This window comes from Esox lucius, chromosome 8 (assembly GCF_011004845.1).
Source record: "Esox lucius isolate fEsoLuc1 chromosome 8, fEsoLuc1.pri, whole genome shotgun sequence".
Classification (NCBI taxonomy): Eukaryota; Metazoa; Chordata; class Actinopteri; order Esociformes; family Esocidae; genus Esox; species Esox lucius.
In genome coordinates, this window is record NC_047576.1 from 13,618,423 (window position 1) to 13,637,964 (window position 19,542).

The window sequence follows — 19,542 nt, forward strand, 5'->3', positions numbered from 1 at the left end:
CCCCTGAGACTTAAATTAAGGATGAAAATCAGATTGGCTTGCCTAAAAACGATATAATGCTATAACGGCAAACCCCTTTAAAGAGACTATCTTGATACAGGTTGTCTGCTTATCCAGTAGAGGCATTACATTTCCACACACAACAAAAATTATTCTTCAACTTCCAGAAATTAAGTTAATATGGACAAGTTGCTCAGATCTAAAACTTTGTGATATCGCAAATATATCTCCTGCACTCTTCTGGAGCAAATATGTGTCAATTATTTAGCTGGCAGTAAACCCTCCAATTGGCAACCCTTACTGCAACACACATAGGCACCACTAGGCAGCCTTGTTAGTAAGCGATATACAGATGGGTGACAAATTAAAGGTAAGGTGTTGGGACACCTCGGGAACAGCCGAACAGCTTCAATGTGCCTTGGACTAGATTCTACAAGTATCTAGAACTCCGTTGGAATAATGGAACACCAGAAGATCTTCCCTCTGTTGGTGTTTTGATGGTGGTGGTGGAGACCCCACGTTGGTCCAAAATCTCTTAGTTGTTCATTTGGGTTGAGATCTGGTGACTACGAAAGGTCATTGCATAATGATTCATGTCAATTTCATACTCATCAAACCATTCAGTTATCCCTTGTTTTGTCATTCAGGAAGACACCCACTAATTAATCCTCGTTCAAAGTCACTTAGATCCTTTACTCTTGTCTTGATCCAAAATTGAGGTCAATTGGGCCTGCCCATCTTTTATATCCATGCCACAGAGCATGATATTACTTGCATAATTTATTTGATCAGTATGGATAGTGTATATACAGTGCCTTCAAAATTCATTCAACCCCTGGACTTCTTCCGAATTTCGTTGAATTGAGAAGGATTTAGGGACTTATGTTTTCTTTTTGTTAACAATTTGCAATACGCCGGGGGGGATAGGAATAGCATAGCAATACAATATTGTTGCAGGGGGCATGTCTACCATGTTAAGCATGCTGAAACAAGATAAGCAATACATTATATTATTTGGCGTGAAGGTCAGCTAATGTTTCTAGCTAGCTAAGCTTTCGTTCGATAATAAAGTTGGATGACTTACTAATAGCTGGATGTTATATTTGTGTCCTTGAATAAAGCATGCATTATTCCAGTTTTGTGATGGCTAGCTAGTTTTGCTCTTTTTGAAACCAAGCATAAGGAATTATTTTAGTTCTACAGGCGAATTCCCCGTTCATGCAGCTCACAACTTCACATTTCATTTTCGAGTTTCCCCGTCCAGCAAAGTAAACAATCCAGCCAGTACGCATCATCTGTGAGACTCGTCGATTGTTTCACTCTAGTGAGTGTGGTGCGTCATCTATTCATACTCAACTGGAGGCAGAAATGTATCATTAGTTGCCGGTAACAATACAGGCTTAGTTGATGATATGCCTTTCGGATACGAAAAGAAAGTTTGGAAATAACTCAAGGCATGGTACAATTTAAAGGTTTGAGGCTTGGTATTAAATCATATTAAAGGGGCACTGTGTAGAATCCTGCCTCTAAACAATAAGAAGACTTGTCTGTTGTGCATCTTTCCTTACCGAACAAGACCCGAATAGTATTAGTTCGTCCAGGGTGGAAGGTAGGAAAGATAGCACTGCGGGTGTCTAAAGTGAGTATAACGAGATTACAAGTCAATGCAAACAGATAGATGGACCAGCGAAAACATTTAAATGGAGAATATCTCTGGTACTCAAATATTAACTGTAGATGTGTACTGGTCATTTTTGCTTGCACGTATGCCAGTAGTACACTAAACACTTACTGCCCCTTTTATTATTATCGTTTTGGGTTGGCTTAGTGGTTAAGACGTCTGAAAGGTTTCCAATCCGCCCCTCACCAAGGTGAAATCTAAGTGATTCTGTCCCTAAGACAATTAACCCTAATTGGTCATCGTTCCCCCAAGTTCTTGCTAAAACAACTGAAAACATTAACTGCATTAATTACACTACCTACTTTTTGAGTTACTTAAATTTTCATCACGAAGGCACTTAGAGTATCTTCACCCTTTCTCCTAGAATTAAGTTAAAATCTACAGACAATATATACATTTATGAGTAATGCTGATATCTGCGAGGGATTGGTTCAGTGAGTACACCTATGTTCAGCAGATCTAGTATGAACACACACACATCAATCATTTAATAATATAATTGGCAGACAACTGATTTTCCACAATAACAAAATCATCAGATGTACCACAACAATTGTTATATCAAGTTCTGGACATGCTAGGGGATTTTTTTGTTGTTGTTTAAAGTGGTTTATGTTTAAACATGACAGAAATGTATCCCACAAAAACACTAGATACATACTGTAAAACATTAGTGAAGACGGGCAAAGATTAGACAACAACTATCTCACAGACAGACGGGTGGGTTGACCTTTAAACCATTTGCAGATTGTTGTTTCCACTTGAAATTGCTAAATCATATTTACTGTAATTCACTTTTAAGGACAGCAGAGCACAGAGAGCAGAGGACTATACTTTGTCAAATATTCTCTTGTTGATTCAGTCGTTTGATGTGGTGGCCTGACAGGTATGCGGAAAACAGAGGTTGTGATAAAATTACCCCACAATGATAATGTTTTCAAGGGTCAGCCAATCATTTACGCTGACTGCTCAAGGTCAACACCTTTGAAAATGTGTAAAATGTCATGCATCACTTTCTCTTTATGAAACCTTAAAAATGTATAATCACTGCACTGTATTAGCATATTCATGTCAAAGGAGGAACGAGGACACAGATGGTGATGTCTGATCTCTACCCTTCAGGTTGAGACATTGTGGTCACATCACAGATTGGCCCTCTCCCTCCCGTAGTACTGTAGATGGCAATGAGGATCAAAGGATCATTTGCACATCAGGTTATATTCGCAACATCAAAGACCCACGGATCCACTAAAGCGGTGTAGAGCTAAATAAACGCTGAATCTTAGAGATTCATCCTGTATAGTCTGAAAATTAGTCACGTTAAAATACAACCATGCAAAATACAACGTTGAGATCAAGAAAGTACAAAAAGAAAGTCACTAAATCTTGCATCTTTTGACCTGTCACAGAAGATTACAATATAGAATTTTCCTCCACATGATCTGGAATTTGGGTTGTGCTGGGCTGCAGGCTCAGGCAACAGAAGGTTAAGGTGACTAGATTAAAGGCAAGGCTGAAAAAGGATCCTTTCAGACAGTTCTATGTTAATACAGAGGATGACAAGCAAACATCTAACCCCAATTGCGTTCCTTTCTTTCATGCACTTTATCATTCAACGTCTCATTCATTTCCAGTTAGAGTAGCATTCTTTATCTCCAGAACAGACCTAGAGGCCATGGAGCAGCTTCCCCAGAGGGACCTCTCTCTCCCCCAGCAGAGTGTCTCTCTTCAGGCTGGTACCCTTATTCACTACCTTGATCTTCACGGCCAGGTTCTTCACCTGCACCGAGGTCACAGAGTCAAAGAAGAAGTCCTCATTGAACACAGGATTCCGGCTGTTCTTGATAATAGTGCTTCGTTGTTTCTGTAGCTTGCCAGGGTTGAGGTACAGTGACACGCAGCAGTTGATGCTCTTGATGTCGTACATCTTGTCATAAAGCTCTTCGGCAGCCAGAACACGGATGCGTAGGCGGGCTGTGCTGTCATCGTAGTTGGCACTCAGTCTCACCCTGCCCCCCTTGTGCAGATTGAGAGTGTACTCCCGGTGCTCCCGGTCCGAGGGACCACCACCGTGGAGGGAGGGGGAGTCAAGCCGCCTCGGCACGTGGGGACTGGGCTCGGCCGAGCTGCACTCGTCCGTAGACAAGGAGCTGTGGCGGGCAAAAGTTCTTTTGGCTTTGAAAACCTTGGCTTGCGTATCGTGCGTGAAGATTTTTAACAGCGAGGCAGAGCGGGAAAGCAGCGGGGAGTTGAACGGAGAGGACTCCGCTGAGGAACAGGTGTCGCTCTCACCCCCGCTGAAGTAGCGGTAGGGGTTGTGCGACGCATTGAAGTCCGGGGGGTTGAGGTGGTTACCCTCGGCGACGGTGCTCTTTCCCTTCCTCTGGGAGCTTGGGGAGGTCAGGGGACTGGTCTGGTCGCAGTGGAACAAGGACTCCTTGCGGCGGGTGTGTGGGCTTTCCATCAGCGTGACAAAACCATAGGAGGTTTGGGTCTTGGGGACGTAGGGCAGTGACATAGCGGTCTGAGACTGAGGGTCAGCATTGGTGTCTCCTGCCACCACATCATCAGCGCTCTCTATCTGGATTATGTGACGATTTGCGGCCCTCAATAGGTTCTTGGTGTCCCCAGCCAGTTTGGCGACCAGGCGTGGGCTGTTGATCTTCTTACTGCCAATGGTCTGCTCAGAGGCTGAGGAGCACAGCGCTTCCTTAGGCTTCACGACATCTAGGTTCTCAGGTTCTTGGGGGCAGCAGACAAGCTTGGGGGGAATAAAAAAGTCAGGGATCTTGTCAGGAGTGAGGACGTTGCTGTAGGCAGGAGTATTGCCCTCCTTATCCCCGTTCTCTCCTCGCCGGAGCACAGTGGTCTCTACAGAGCCACGGATCTTTTCTAGAACCCACATGATCCCACTGGGGTTCACCAGATGGGATGCGGGGTTGTTTTGTCTGTCTGCAGGCAAAAGAACAAACAGGAAAGCAGTTTTTGGTGTGAAGTACATTAAGACACCGCAGAAATCAACTCTGAACTGTATATGTGCACTAGAACATTTACTGATCCTTAAAAATACAATTGACCCCAACTTGTGTACTTTTTATGACATACTTCCTCAAGGTTTATCTGAAGATTCTCACATTTCCTGAAAGGGTTTTTGGCTGAGAAAAATACCCCAAAAAGATTTTTTCCAAAAACCTGATCGGAAGTGGGCTTCATTGAGAAAGTAGTAGGTAGGACTACTTGCAGGAACCTTATTACCCAATTAAAATGTGAATTGCTTACTTGTATGACCTACAGGTTGCTGAAGAATTATTGACACCCTTGGTAAAGATGAGTAAATAAGGCTGTGAAAAAGGTTTAGCATTGTTTTTTAACATGATTTCCACTTAAAATAAGAGAAATCTAAATGTCAGGAAAATGAAAGAACTATATAATTTATCAAAGACCTGCGTCAAAATTATTTGCACAATTAAAGTGCTGGAGTTAAGGTACTGACTGTCAGCGCATTTTGATGGTCAGTGTATTTTCATCATATTTTGACTGTCAGGGTATTTATCTATATTGGACTAACCATTCATAACTAACAGCATGTTTTTACATACTTGTCTACCCATTTCTAAATCAATGATATGTATTTTCTAAAGCTCTTTTTACATCAGCAGTTGCCAAAAAGTGCTTTTACAGATTCCCAGCTTGAAAACCCAAAGAGCAAGCAGCAAGAGTTAATGCTAGAAAACATAGGAAGAGACCTAGAGAGGAGACAGACTCTGAAGGGTGGCCAGTCCTCGTCAGACTGTGCCAGGTGAAGACTATGAGTACATGGGTTTGAATACTTCTGCAATGCACTACATGTCTTTTCAAGCTCCATGAGTAGGTGTCTTTGAACTAAACGAAACAATATGGAAGACTGTGGCACTAAGGGGGAAAACAGATTCTTAACTTTTGTGCCGATTTAAAGAAATGTTAACATATATTTACCATCAAACCCAGCTGAATATATTGAAATGGTATAGACTAAATCAACCAATGTCTTATACGGTGTTCTTGGATGACGTAATCGCAGCAGCGTTGGTGTTTAGGTTGGTTGATTAGGCCTAATAATCAGGATGAAACATGTAGGCTGCAGTTTAAGAATCAGTATATGAAAACACGAGTAGATTATCTTGACACCGTTCGGCCGCCTTATAAGTTTTATGCAGTTATTTTATAACTCAACGGTTCCGGTGCTATCAAAGTTATTGGAAGATCCAACTTCCCATTGGGGAATTTAACATGAATTACCCTTTTTAGTGTGAAAAAACACGTTCGGCGGTCTTTGATGCTTTTCCAAGTTCTTTTATAGCCTAGTTCTTTCAATGGTTCGATCAGCCAGAACCGTGCGGATTTGTAATGTCACGCAAAAGAATGAAAAGGCTTGTCTAATGACACATGGATTTGTTCCTGTTTTATTAGCCTAAATTGTGACAAATAAATCTCAATGAAATACATTTGCGATGTTTTTTCAATCAATTAATTATGAAATGTAGACACCTCTTAAATGGCATGTTTAAATGAGGTTTAGGCCGATATCTTAACAACAGAAGGGAGTATTTGACTTAGACGCTAGTTTTGTTATTTAAAGGTGGAACATGGATTGCATCATGGATTGCATCATCATCATTGAAGTCAAACTTCCCCAATATGTTTATGGGCTTATTGATCTCCTGGAATTCACCCGCAGTTTCGTCAGCAACATGACAATGGAATGCACATTTTACGTATGTTTGAGAACACAGTCTTATTTTAACCAATGGCCTGGAAGCAATAAGGGTTAGAGCCATTTAGGATCACTGATTATATATTAAGCAAATTTCTGACATGTTGACATTGTGGCTCTGGAATCTGAATTCGTGGCTATAGAATCTAGCGGTAAACGTTATAACCGTGATTGCTTTAGCCGATAAAAGTGTAGGAAGGTCAGTAGTAGTACCGGAGTCTCCGGTAAAAACATTAACTCCGTTTCCCGCTCACAATTCCGATTAGGAAGATCATTCAAGTTAGAACAACCAAACACCCAAAACTATTGTGCTTCTAATAACTCCGTTAGGACCAGGTCAAGACAAAAGTCAATTACTTTATTTTACTTTAACAATAACATCTGAATAAGGTGTTTTTGTTGAAATTGTAACCTGAAGTGCCACCTCAGTTTTAATTTAAATAACCGCTATCCGGTGTTAAACCGTGTAGAGTAGAAAAATAATGTTTGCATCCTAAATAAGGGATAGCCTATGTAAAAATAAAATGAAATGTTAGGATATGATTGTTGTACAAAGGCTAGGAAACCAGTGAAGCACAGTACTTCCATTTATGTTGACTGGTTAACAGTAGACTATACTGTATGTCAACACGCTGAACAGCGTGTTGACATACAGTATAATAAAGTCAGAACAGGTCTTCGCATTTAGATGTATTAATAATAAAATGCAGCCCACTTCTTCATAGAATCCTAATGGTTCTGTTTAAGTTTTATTGGCTCGTTTAAATTATGTGGCTCCAAAATAAAAACTCCATATACCACATTGAGATTCTAAAAAAAAAAATACCGAACAGCGAATTATAATCGGTTAAATTGAATTTAAATTACGTTATGTCCAGTTCAAGTTGACATGGACGATACAGACATAACCATAAAACTAGCTAATCTGGTCTTCATGAATTGGAACTGGCGACTTGATAACTTTGCCATTATAGAGAATGAAGACGGATCTCTCTATATGTCGACCAAAATGTTACATACTGTCGGGTTAACTACATTTATGATGCAAACAGGCAACTCAGTTGTTTATATTAACATCATTATAATATTAAGCAAAATGTAAAAAATAAGTAAATTAGCGTGTGGGGGGGGGGGGGTACCACAGGCTTACGATCTCAGTGCAAATGCTTTAATTACGTTAAAAAGAGATACATATTCAATGTTAGACATCTGTTGAATTCAGTGTAATAAACTTACTGAGTCGTGGAGGTAGCTTTGGTCAACTTGATTCTTCCGTAACAGGTGTTTTCTCCCGCGTCTGTCACACACGGTTTAGAGATGTAGACTGTTCCCCATCACATGATAGAATTGCGCTTCTTGAGGAACGTGATGGTTTTTATACACTCTCCCAGTGGCGATGTTGGGATCCCACCAATAAGAGAAAACGATGAGATCCTCACGAGAGCCAGTCACAATCACTGAAGATCCAAGCTCAAATTAGTCCGAAGAAAAACACTTTCACGGTGTATGTTTTAATAATATATATAGAGGAATCAATTTGCTATAAGAGCCAAAGCTCTGACATAATAAAAAAACGTATTATAGGCAATTATATAGGCCATACATTTATTAAGTGTGCACATGTACAATAAAAAAATTTAAAACTATAGCCGGTACACTGCAACAGTAATTTTCACCAAATAAAAGTGAACTCTAATAAACGTAATCAATCCTATACCAACCGCATAACGTTTAAATTAGAGAGGAAAAAATGCATCAACGGTAAATGGTTCATGGTTACCATGTGTTTACAATCCTGCGCCATGTTTTAATGTCTAATAGCTTGCATTAATTGTCAAGTCAAATCTGTCAAAACAATAGGCTTTCAAATAAAATGCTGGTATACCGGTGGAAAAGAGAGAGGAAAAACAAAACCAGAAGTATAGGCTACATAGCGATGCACCGATTGACTCAATAAACCGCAGTACCCACGGTTATATTTGCCATGCAGGCGGGGTTATGGTCATTTAACATTTTGCAGAGTGAAGGCGGGCGGGCTGAATTACTTTTTTTGTTATTATTCGTGATAGAGTTTAAGCTGACTGCTGAAAATGTAAGGGTGTAAGTAAGGAAATAGGCGTGGTATCTGTTGAGCCAGCTGCCACGATAGGACGAGAGTTGCTCTCCCTCAGTCTAGATCCCCTGTCCCCAGACAGGCAAACAACTAGTTTCAAGTCCCTATGCCCCACTGGTCGCATTACTCAGTCTCCACCACAATTTTTTTGTGAATCTTAAGACAATGTTGTCCTACTTTAAAATCTAGTTTTCATCTTTACCTTTTCCGTGTCATTATTTGTTTACTTGGTGTTGTCTAGGGACAATTTAATTTAAGGCCCCCAACTTAGATCTTATTAGCATAAAGTAAAAAAATATGAAAAGGAGGGAGGTCCATAAAAAAACAAAAAATGCTAACACTTACATACATACCAATATCTGTGCTCATATTGAGACTTCACCAGTGACTGCCACACACCAAATAATCTGCTGTTATAATAACCTGCATTAAAGTAGGCTGCAGTTTGTGATGTCTAATCCGTGAGTTCAGGTAAACAATCCAAATAGATTTTAAAACCTGAACCATGTCTACTAGAAACAAGTATGACACAGCATATGAAAGAAGATAATCTAGGCTACAAGACTCCTTTGCAAGATCAGATTATATCACAGGACTATGGTCCAAAATGTGTCTTCTAACAGAAAGTGACTTAGGGTTAACACCAACTAAAAACAAACCTTTGTTACACTCAATGCCTCGCAAAGCGAGCAGGATCCTGAGGTCTCTGCGTTCACCTACATGTTCACTAGGCTGGTACTGCGTCATTTCTATAGATTGTGGGATAGCATTCACTGTGGCTTCTGATTTTCAATTGATCACAGGCGAATGCGGATGAGTTGTTGTGAGTTTGTGCAGGCAAAAACAAACAGCCGACCCACACATTGCAAATTTAGTTTCTAACCTGGTTCTTTTATAAGTTCAAACATTCCAAGTGATCTCAAGTGAGTTGCAGACAGAGTCTGCTTGGGCAAATGATGTTTGGAATCCTAGATGGACTTTTATTGTGATGTATACCTGCAGCAATAGCTAGTGAACCGCAGTTCAGCATATCACAGAGCAGTGTGCTGTATGATTTAATTTAAAGCAGTTTGGCCTGTCTTCAGGGATAGTCCAACCCATTTGTTTCCCTGGAAACCTTGCCTCAGCAACAGCAGCATGAACAGCTGTCAGTGGAGTTCATTTTCTAAAAGGGAAGACTTCTAAACTTTCAGGGATGGCCCTCTGTTGCCAATACAGTCCAATGAAAATATATTAGCATGCAATTCTTAGAGCTCTATGGAAAACCTGCAAGAAACTAATTTCCTTCTTGGGCAGCTGATTAACTTTATCTGTCAGACACAAAATTCAATGTTCTTTGTTGAGTCTTTTTTTGAGTTTTTATTTTTACAAAAAGTGGCCATGCGTTTGTGCAACATTTCGGTGTATAAATTTTGTGGTTAAGTCTGCAATCAATGCATTTTTAGAAACACAGGTGATATCAACTTGACGTACTTCATACTTTTGTTAATTTAAAGGCTGAAATCATATATACACATGAGGCATTTTAAACCTTCAATAAGACCTTTAAACCAACAATATTTAAATGAAAAATTATTCATCTGAAAAAGTTTTGGTTAAGTGGGCACAGTCTTTATAATGAGTGTTGTAATGGTTTGAGATTTAACCACTGAATTTTAAATCATGTATAAATTAAATTGTTAATCAGCAATTATTTTGATTACCCTCAAATAAATCATCTGTTCCAGTAGGATTGCCTTGTAGGTGAGTGTTGTAATAACACTCAGAGATAGCCATGGGTCACAAGTAGCAGATAAAAAAACTATGGATCTTATTGTAGAAAGGTACAGTTTAGGATTGGGATAAACAATTTCTAAGGCATTAGATATATCCTGGAACACTGAAGACTATCATTAAGAAGTGGTGGCAAGATGGCACCACCAGGACACTGCAAAGACTAAGATGTACCTCCTAAATTGATGAAAGGGAAGGAGAATGTGCATCAGAGAGGATTTAAGCCTGAATTCCAAAACGTGTTTGGCACAAAGTCAACACAGCTCATCACCAAATGTACACAGTAGCTATTGTGAAACGTGGTGGTGGTAGCATAATGTTATGGGGCTGCTTCTCTTGAGCACAGACGGGCTCCAGTCAGGATAGAGGGGACAATGACTAGCTTGACATATCAAGATATGTTGGCACAAACCCCACTGCCCTTTTGCAGAAAGTTGACTTGTTGAATTTAACCTTTCAACACAATATCAATCTGAAGCACACAGCCAAATCAACCAATGAATGGCTTGTAAAAAGTAAGATCAATGTCTCAGAGTGTGGACATCAAACCTACAGAAAATGTGTGGCCATGCACTGGGCAGCCCATGGCAACTAGAGCTCGAACTCTCCTGCAAAGAAAAAGGTGTCATAAAATGACAAAATGCTATTCTGACAGAGACCTATTCAAACAGATTTACTGCAGTAATCCGAGCAAAAGGTGCTTCCAGTGTTAGCTTACTGGGTGTGTCAATACAGTGTCATCATCTATATTCCTAATACCTTGAAAATACATTTGCCTACTCTGAACAACAAACTACAATCTCCCTAAACATAACTTCCTTAGATATCTGCAGTCTAGGGACAATGTAAGAAAACACCTCCTCACATTAGAAACAGGTTAATCTGACCTGGGCACTGACATATTATATGTCAGCTGGGGAGGACTGCTTGGAGTACATTCTTAACAGCTCAATCAATTCCAGACTGTCTCATACAATTCTATATTGTCCACTGACTAGAATACTCAAAAACCACTACTACCAAGGATCTAACCTGATACCTTTCCCAAGCTTGACATGTCAAACTAAAGAGGGTACACAACTTCATAGCTTTGCACGGCTACTGATCTGAAATATCTGGGATCCGTACAAGAGGTCCTTGTTCCAATAAACTTTTTAAGGATCTGGGCAACAAAAACTAGTCTCAGTCTCTTTTCGTCAAATAAATTAATTCCAATATTTAGGAAGCCAACTGAGGTTCCCATCAACTAAATTATGGCCCAGCAAAATATCCTAGATTTTGAAATAAATTGATATATTGTGAGTGACCAATAATCCAACGAAAAAATATTTGGCCACACATTTCCTGAAGAAACAGACAAGAATTTGGAAGATTGTAGCTAGGTAGACTAAAATGTAATACTTTATTTACAAGTACTTTATCATCACTGACACTACATTGCTCAACCAGTTCTGAAGAATTAAACAAAGGAGAGCATACCAGTTCTCTCAGCTTTCTTTCAGTTAAGATTGTTGGCTTTGCTGCAGCCAGTCAACCTGTTTCAGTCCACTGCCAGTTTCTATTGACATAAAAAACGTAGATCTGAGACACACACGCACACACACACCCGCGCACACGCACACACTATTCTCCATGTAAGTTGTTCAATTTTCAAATTAAGATACATGTTTTTTTTAGATCTAGGTTGAGACAGGAACGTCGAGAAAGATACAGAGTAAAATGTGTTCGGAGCCAGGACGTCTATCCATTTCATCATTTGAAGAACAACAAAGTCATTTATTAAAACAGAGGAAGAAAGAGCATCCCCTCAGCCATACCTGTGAATCACACAGAAACTATTAAATGGCACACCTTTCTTGCTCCTCACATGGAAGACATCATTCAGAGATCTAGAAAGTGGCCAATTACCTTTGCTAGACCATAGGGAATCAAAACATGTCCCAATCCTTTAGCCCTCTGTGTCACAGCCACACATCTGTTGGACCCCAGGAAGAACAGGAAGTGAGAGGAGCGCAGAGCGGTGGACAGGACAAACAATCAATAAGAACCCTCTGACCAAACAGAAGTGGACAATGGCTCAGTGGGAGAAGGTACATGCTAGGGGAAGCAGTTTGTGTGCAACATGGATGAGGGCTCCGTGCATGCTGACAGACAGACACCACCACTGGGGAGTCAACGAGCCATTATACATCACACAGACCATTCGTACCATTCTCCATCCCCTTCAGTTGCCTTGGAGACCAAACCTCACAAATCAAGATACCCCACCCCCAACACAGGCTCATGTACGCACACACTATAGATGTATATAACTGTCACACACACACACACACACACACACACACACACACACACACACACACACACACACACACACACACACACACACACACACACACACACACACACACACACACACACACACACACACACACACACACACACACACACACACACACACACACACACACACAGCATGACTATGGTATAGGGCTGTGATTCAGGAAATCTCATATGTTCCATAGAAAATCGCCTGTGGGTAAGGAGAACATGTGACTCAAGAACCAGAGCTCCTCCATCCACCACCAGTCAGAGGTGGCAGAGGGCAGGTCTGGTAATGGTAGGTGGGTGGAGAACAATGTAGGGTAGAGAGAGTGTCACTGAAGAACAAGGGTGACCGGAGTAGACGCGGTCATGATCACTTCTGTCTGAACTATTGTCTTCTATGGCCCATCAGGTGAGGTTGCCAGGAGTTTCATTGTGATGTCAGAAGCTCTGAATGATCCAGATGAGGAACAGGGAAGAGAAGTCATAGAGCACAACAACCTTATCACCATCTACTCTAGGCGGATACTAAAAGGCAACTTAATGCTGCCATCTAGAGGTGAAGAAAATACACAAGGGTTCTTCACAGGCCATTTCAATTGTATTTTCACATGGCAATTGTTTGAACACCTGACACCTTCAGGAAATCCTTTACATCACTACCATCCCAATGAGTACAGATCTCATTATCAGCCCTCCTCATCATTGACCCCTAACAAAATAAGTGTCAAAACTATTTGGCCAAAAAGGTAAAGCGGTTTTAAAATGATTACCAACCATTACCATCTATACTGACGGGGCATTACATAGAATGTTTACATTATAATATATTAAAATAGCCATAATATACCTTCAGTAGGAGTCAACAATTGGACTATCAGTCAAGAGAAGGAGTACTGGCTTCTGTTAAGTGGAAAAGCGGCATCGCCCCTCTCCACCATCGGCTAAGAATTCTGGGCCGCATTAAGAGATTGCAATTTGGGCCGCCCCTCCCCCGGAAAGTCACTAAGGAACTGTTCAAACCACATTTAAACAGGTAATATTACTCTGTGTTATGTGTTTAAGTCTGCAGAGTTTAAAATGTTCCTTGCTCTTTTCCCTTTCATCATCCTCTATCACATCCTGCTCACTATCTGCTACAAAGACAGATCCCCCTACAGGCATAAAGTACTGTCAATCCTAGATTGAAATTAGCCTCTCAACCTGCTCATTGCCTTACATACAATACAACAGGCAACTTGATCTTAGTGTTAAAGCTTCTTTCAGTTGAAACTGCTACATATTATTGCTTGGAATAACTTTTAGCTGCCAATGTATGAGCTTACCTTGTCTCACGTCCTCAGTAACACCTTCAGAAGATGAATGACCTGCCGCTGCTCCACTCTCGGTGGCTGTTTCTGAAACTAAGGGCCATGTGTTTCATGATGTTAAGCTTTTCTAGGTCATTTTGATATATACTGTATAATGTCATATGACAAGGGGTGGATCTTAAGGATTTTTGGCACTAGCGAGCCAGGCTATATACCAACATTTCCACTAGCACAGCTAAAGTGTTACTAGCCCTGTTTGTAACTGTATTTATAGTAAGGAGTAAGGAACAGGGCTAGTAGTTTATAAACAAATGTTTTCTATAGATATTTTCCAAGTATTCATGTTATGTTAGTCCGTGCACAATATTATATGGCCACTAGAATGAGAACTATTTTGTGAACTGAAGTAACCCAAGAATAAGTGTAAATAGGCAACATACAATGCAAAATTTTATTTTTAATATTATTTAAATAGCGCATACAAAATCAAATAGCTACAATGAAGAAAACATTTGAGCCGACTTCAAATAATAAGGATTAAGTGCCTACTCTAGCTATCACAAAATTAGACGTAGGCTACGATATTTATTTATCAATCAACCATGCATTAATCCTGTCTAATCAATCATATTCACTGCAATTTGGATGCTCATGCATTCATACACACAAAGCATTTCTGGCACCTGCCTTTTCTCCCATATTAAAACTAAATCTGTGACAGAAGTTGAATGAGTGGTTCTAAATTTAGCATTGCCCGAAATGTAAACTACTCACCTTGGGTTAGCAGGCTTAATTTCCAGCACGGCATATGACACTGTACCTATGATGGCGATTCATTTATGATACTAACTGATCCATGTTATACAATGCAAATACGAACCAAGGGAGATTCCTGGCTGACTGCCTTCAATTCACACAAGTGCTGATATTAGCTAAAACCATTCTTAAACTGTGTCAGTAGTGCTCACCTTTCTTTTCAAATAAATTAATTAGCAGTTTTCCCTCAATTTGCATTCTTTCTCGATCCTCTCTTTTTCAGTACCCCAATTTCCCTTCCTTGGGAAAAGACAGGACTTGATTATAGTAGCAGTCACTCAGCTTGATTAACTGCGTTTAGAGACGAATCCTAGTGCAGGGGTTGACTAAACCAATTTTTGCTTTTTGTAAGAGTGGCCTCTGAGAGCATCCACTATATTTTTGGGATAACAAGGATAACAATTCCAGTCAGTCTAGAGATAGTCGGGATCACCTCTACGCACGGCTTGGGCTCTGGAACCACACTCCTTGAGAGAGGATGGACTCTTCACCACTCTGGAGTTGCCCATGGTGAGAGGCGGCGGGCTGGTGTGGGTTTGCTTATAGCTCCCCAGCTCTGCCGCCATGTGTTGGAGTTTACCCCGGTGAACGAGAGGGTCGTTTCCCTGCGCCTACGGGTCGGGGATAGGTCTCTCACTGTTGTTTGTGCCTACGGGCCGAACGGCAGTGCAGAGTACCCGACCTTCTTGGAGTCTCTGGGAGGGGTGCTGGAAAGTGCTCCGACTGGGGACTCCACCGTTCTACTGGGGGACTTCAACGCCCACGTGGGCAACGACAGTGACACCTGGAGGGGCGTGATTGGGAGGAACGGCCCCCCTGATCTGAACCCGAGCGGTGTTCAGTTATTGGACTTCTGTGCTAGTCACAGTTTGTCCATAAAACGAAACACCATGTTCAAGCATAAGGGTGTTCATCAGTGCACGTGGCACCAGGACACCCTAGGCCGTAGGTCGATGATCGACTTTGTTGTCGTTTCATCTGACCTGCGGCCGTATGTCCTGGACACTCGGGTGAAGAGAGGGGCGGAGCTGTCAACTGATCACCACCTGGTGGTGAGTTGGATCCGATGGCGGGGGAGGAAGCTGGACAGACTCGGCAGACCCTAGTGTACTGTAAGGGTCTGCTGAGAACGTCTGGCCGAGTCTCCTGTCAGAGAGATCTTTAACTCCCACTTCCGGCAAAGCTTCGACTGGATCCCGAGGGAGGCTGGAGATATTGAGTCCGAGTGGACCATGTTCTCCACCTCCATTGTCGAAGTGGTCGCTTGGAGCTGTGGCCGTAAGGTCTCCGGTGCCTGTCGAGGCGGCAATCCCCAAACCCGGTGGTGGACACCGGAAGTAAGGGATGCCGTCAAGCTGAAGAAGGAGTCCTATCAGGCCTGGTTGGCTTGTGGGACTCCTGAGGCAGCTGACGGGTACCGGCAGGCCAAGCGGACTGCAGCCCGGGTGGTTGTGGAGGCAAAAACACGGACCTGGGAGGAGTTCGGTGAGGCCATGGAGAAGGACTATCGGCTGGCCTCGAAGAGATTCTGGCAAACCGTCCAACGCCTCAGGAGAGGGAAACAGTGCCCTACCAACACTGTTTACAGTGGAGGATGGCAGCTGTTGACCTCAACTGGGGATGTCGTCGGGCGGTGGAAGGAGTACTTCAAGGATCTCCTCAATCCCGCTGCCACGTCTTCCATTGAGGAAGCAGAGGCTGAGGGCTCAGAGGTGGACTCGTCTATCACCCAGGATGAAGTCACTGAGGTAGTCAAGAAAGGCACCGGGGGTGGATGAGAGCCGCCCTGAGTACCTCAAGTCTCTGGATGTTGTGGGGCTGTCTTGGTTGACATGCCTGTGCAACATCGCGTGGCGGTCGGGGACAGTGCCTCTGGGATGGCAGACCGGGATGGTGGTCCCTCTTTTTAAGAAGGGGGACCGGAGGGTGTGTTCCAACTACAGGGGGATCACACTTCTCAGCCTCCCCGGGAAAGTCTATGTCAGGGTACTGGAGAGGAGAATACGGCCGATAGCAGAACCTCGAATTCAGGAGGAACAGTGTGGTTTTCGTCCGGGCCGTGGAACACTGGACCAGCTCTATACCCTCTACAGGATGATGGAGGGCTCATGGGAGTTTGCCCAACTTGGTCACCGGTTCTGTTTGTAATTTTTATGGACAGAATTTTAGGAACTTCCGCATGCACTGGGACGGTTTGCAGCCGAGTGTGAAGTGGTTGGGATGAAAATAAGTACCTCCAAATCCGAGGCCATGGTCATCAGTCGGAAAAGGGTGGCTTGCCCACTTCAGGTTGGTGGAGAGTTCTTGCCTCAAGTGGAGGAGTTTAAGTATCTAGGGGTCTTGTTCACGAGTGAGGGAAGGATGGAACGGGAGATTGACAGACGGATCGGTGCAGCTTCTGCAGTAATGCGGTCGAGGTATCGGTCTGTCGTGGTGAAGAAAGAACTGAGCCGCAAGGCGAAGATCTCGATTTACCGGTCAATCTACGTTCCTACTCTCCCCTATGGTCATGAGCTTTGGTTCATGAGCGAAAGGACAAGATCCCGGATACAGGCGGCCGAAATGAGCTTTCTCCGCAGGGTGGCTGGGCGATCCCTTAGAGATGGGGTGAGAAGCTCGGTCACCCAGGAGGAGCTCAGAGTAGAGCCGCTGCTCCTCCACATCGAGAGGGGTCAACTGAGGTGGCTTGGGCATCTGTTCCGGATGCCTCCTGAACACCTTCCTGGGAAGGTGTGCCGGGCCCGTCCCACCGGGAGGAGACCCCGGGGAAGACCTAGGACACGCTGGAGGGACTATGTCTCCCGGCTGGCCTGGGAACGCCTCGGTGTCCCCCCGGAAGAGCTAGAGGAAGTGTCTAGGGAGAGGGAAGTCTGGGCATCCCTGCTTAGACTGCTGCCCCCGCGAACCGGCCCCGGATAAGCGTAAGAAGATGGATGGAATTCCAGTCAATCAACTGATTTATTCCGCCAATTTGAATTTAGTTAGGACACTAATTACTTAGAAATAAAAAATTACAAAAACAAAATATCCAAGATATTCCAAGATTTCAGACCCTCCCCCTATTGGGGCCCTGGTTAGTTAGTCCCACTTTTCCCCCCAACTTTGACACCCCTGATCGGAGTCACTAAGACTGATCTGCGTCACTGCAATCAAATCCCTCTGGCCAGTTGGTAAAATCCTACAGTTCACAAAATTTCAGTTCAATGGAGATTTATTTTCTCTAATTATATTAAAACAATGTTTTTACAGCGTTTGTAAGCAGGTAAACAAAAGTAAAACTTGGCCAGAGGGGGGAGAGTTGGTTTGAATGCATTGTTGCGGAATTCAGCTACCTTCCGCAGGGGTTGAATTACAGATGGGAGGAAATTAGGGATATCCCCTTGAAGTGTCTAACTCAAGACAGTGCAGGGCCATAGCTGAAGAGAGCAAAGCCTTACCTCATGATATATTGCGGAGTAATCCATTCCGAGATTGTCTATAAGAAAACACAAAACATAAAACTGCATAAATAAAGAAGCTACATTACATGTTCTGTTTGATGACCCAACAGAGGAAAGCATCAGAAAATCCTTTAAGTCGCCACCACCCAACTGTCTGGGTGACTGCAGGGTAGACGTCTCATCACCAGCTTTCCTTAGCATTTGTTACGTCAATTATGATCCACATTCAACTCTCAGGGTAAGACATGTTAGTGGAGCGTGGCCTGGCTTGGTTTATAGTCTGGGCCGCTGTCTCCACTGCTCGAAATGCTACTGTGAGGGTTTCAATCAGACTTAACTGTTATATCATTAAACACAGACTCACTTTATGGAGCGGTGGGAGTCTGTTTGATTGAGTATGTGGACAGGCGTCTTTTATACAGGTAACGAGTTCCAACAGGTGCAGTTAATACAGGTAATGAGTGGAGAACAGGAGGGCTTCTTAAAGAAAAACTAACAGGTCTGTGAGAGACGGAATTCTTACTGGTTGGTAGGTGATCAAATACTTATGTCATGTAATAATATGCAAATTATTACTTAAAGATCATAAAATGTGATTTCCTGTATTTTTGTTTTAGATTCCATCACTCACAGTTGAAGAGTTCCTATGATAAAAATTACAGACTTCTACATGCTTTGTAAGTGGGAAAACCTGCAAAATCAGCAGTGTATCAAATACTTGTTCTCCCCACAGTATAAAACAAGAATAGAGGAAGCACTGTTTTACCTGAGTTATCCCTGAGTCAAACATTCCCCCAGTGTCTATAAGAGAACACAAACAGAATAGAATCAAGAAATTGCTATGTAAGTACTGTTCCATAACAGCCGTTTGAAATCTTGTTAAATGAGCATCAGTATATGAAAATGTAGGGCCATATAAGATCACAAACTGTTGGCTCACCTGTTGGAATATATGCATTCACTCCTGCTTCAAGAAAGGTCTCAAAACTCTAATAAAGATCTTTATTTAGGCTTTAAATAGATTTACAAACCATAAGAAAAAAGAAAACACAAGCAAGAAAAAAAGTAAATTGAGTGATCGTCAAAATATCCACATGTGCATATTAATATGAAGGTAAAGATTGTAAACAGTCTTTGAAGCAGAAATGACAGGGTGTTGGACAAGTATGGGGGCAGCGTTGTTTTCCACACAGAAGGACTGTGGGAAGATTCACTCAGGTGTGAAAAAGTTTATGGTTTTGTTTTCCTGAGGAGGTTTACTTTCCATAGTAACAGCTGGGGTCCCTCGATGATGCCACCACCAAAGTCTATTTGGGTGTGGAGGAAAAAAA

General features: G+C 42.3%; 1 protein-coding gene across 3 annotated transcripts; it reads right to left on the minus strand.

Moving 5' to 3' along the window:
* Nucleotides 1-2,162: 2,162 nt before the first annotated feature.
* On the minus strand, nt 2,163-18,591 carry LOC105011596 (C2 calcium-dependent domain-containing protein 4C). 3 transcript variants are annotated; one of them, XM_010871752.3, is made up of 5 exons: nt 18,576-18,591; nt 18,209-18,246; nt 13,971-14,048; nt 7,671-7,891; nt 2,163-4,633 (listed from the first exon to the last, which is right to left on the minus strand). In XM_010871752.3, the coding sequence occupies exon 5, from the start codon at nt 4,584-4,586 to the stop codon at nt 3,348-3,350; it is 1,239 nt and encodes a 412-aa protein (XP_010870054.1). In that variant the 5' UTR covers nt 4,587-4,633; nt 7,671-7,891; nt 13,971-14,048; nt 18,209-18,246; nt 18,576-18,591; the 3' UTR covers nt 2,163-3,347. The 3 variants fall into 3 exon arrangements, with proteins under 3 accessions (XP_010870054.1, XP_010870055.1, XP_012990402.1); XM_010871753.3 differs by lacking the exon at nt 7,671-7,891; XM_013134948.3 differs by lacking the exon at nt 18,576-18,591 and having other exon boundaries at nt 18,209-18,466.
* Between the last annotated feature and the right edge of the window lie 951 nt (nt 18,592-19,542).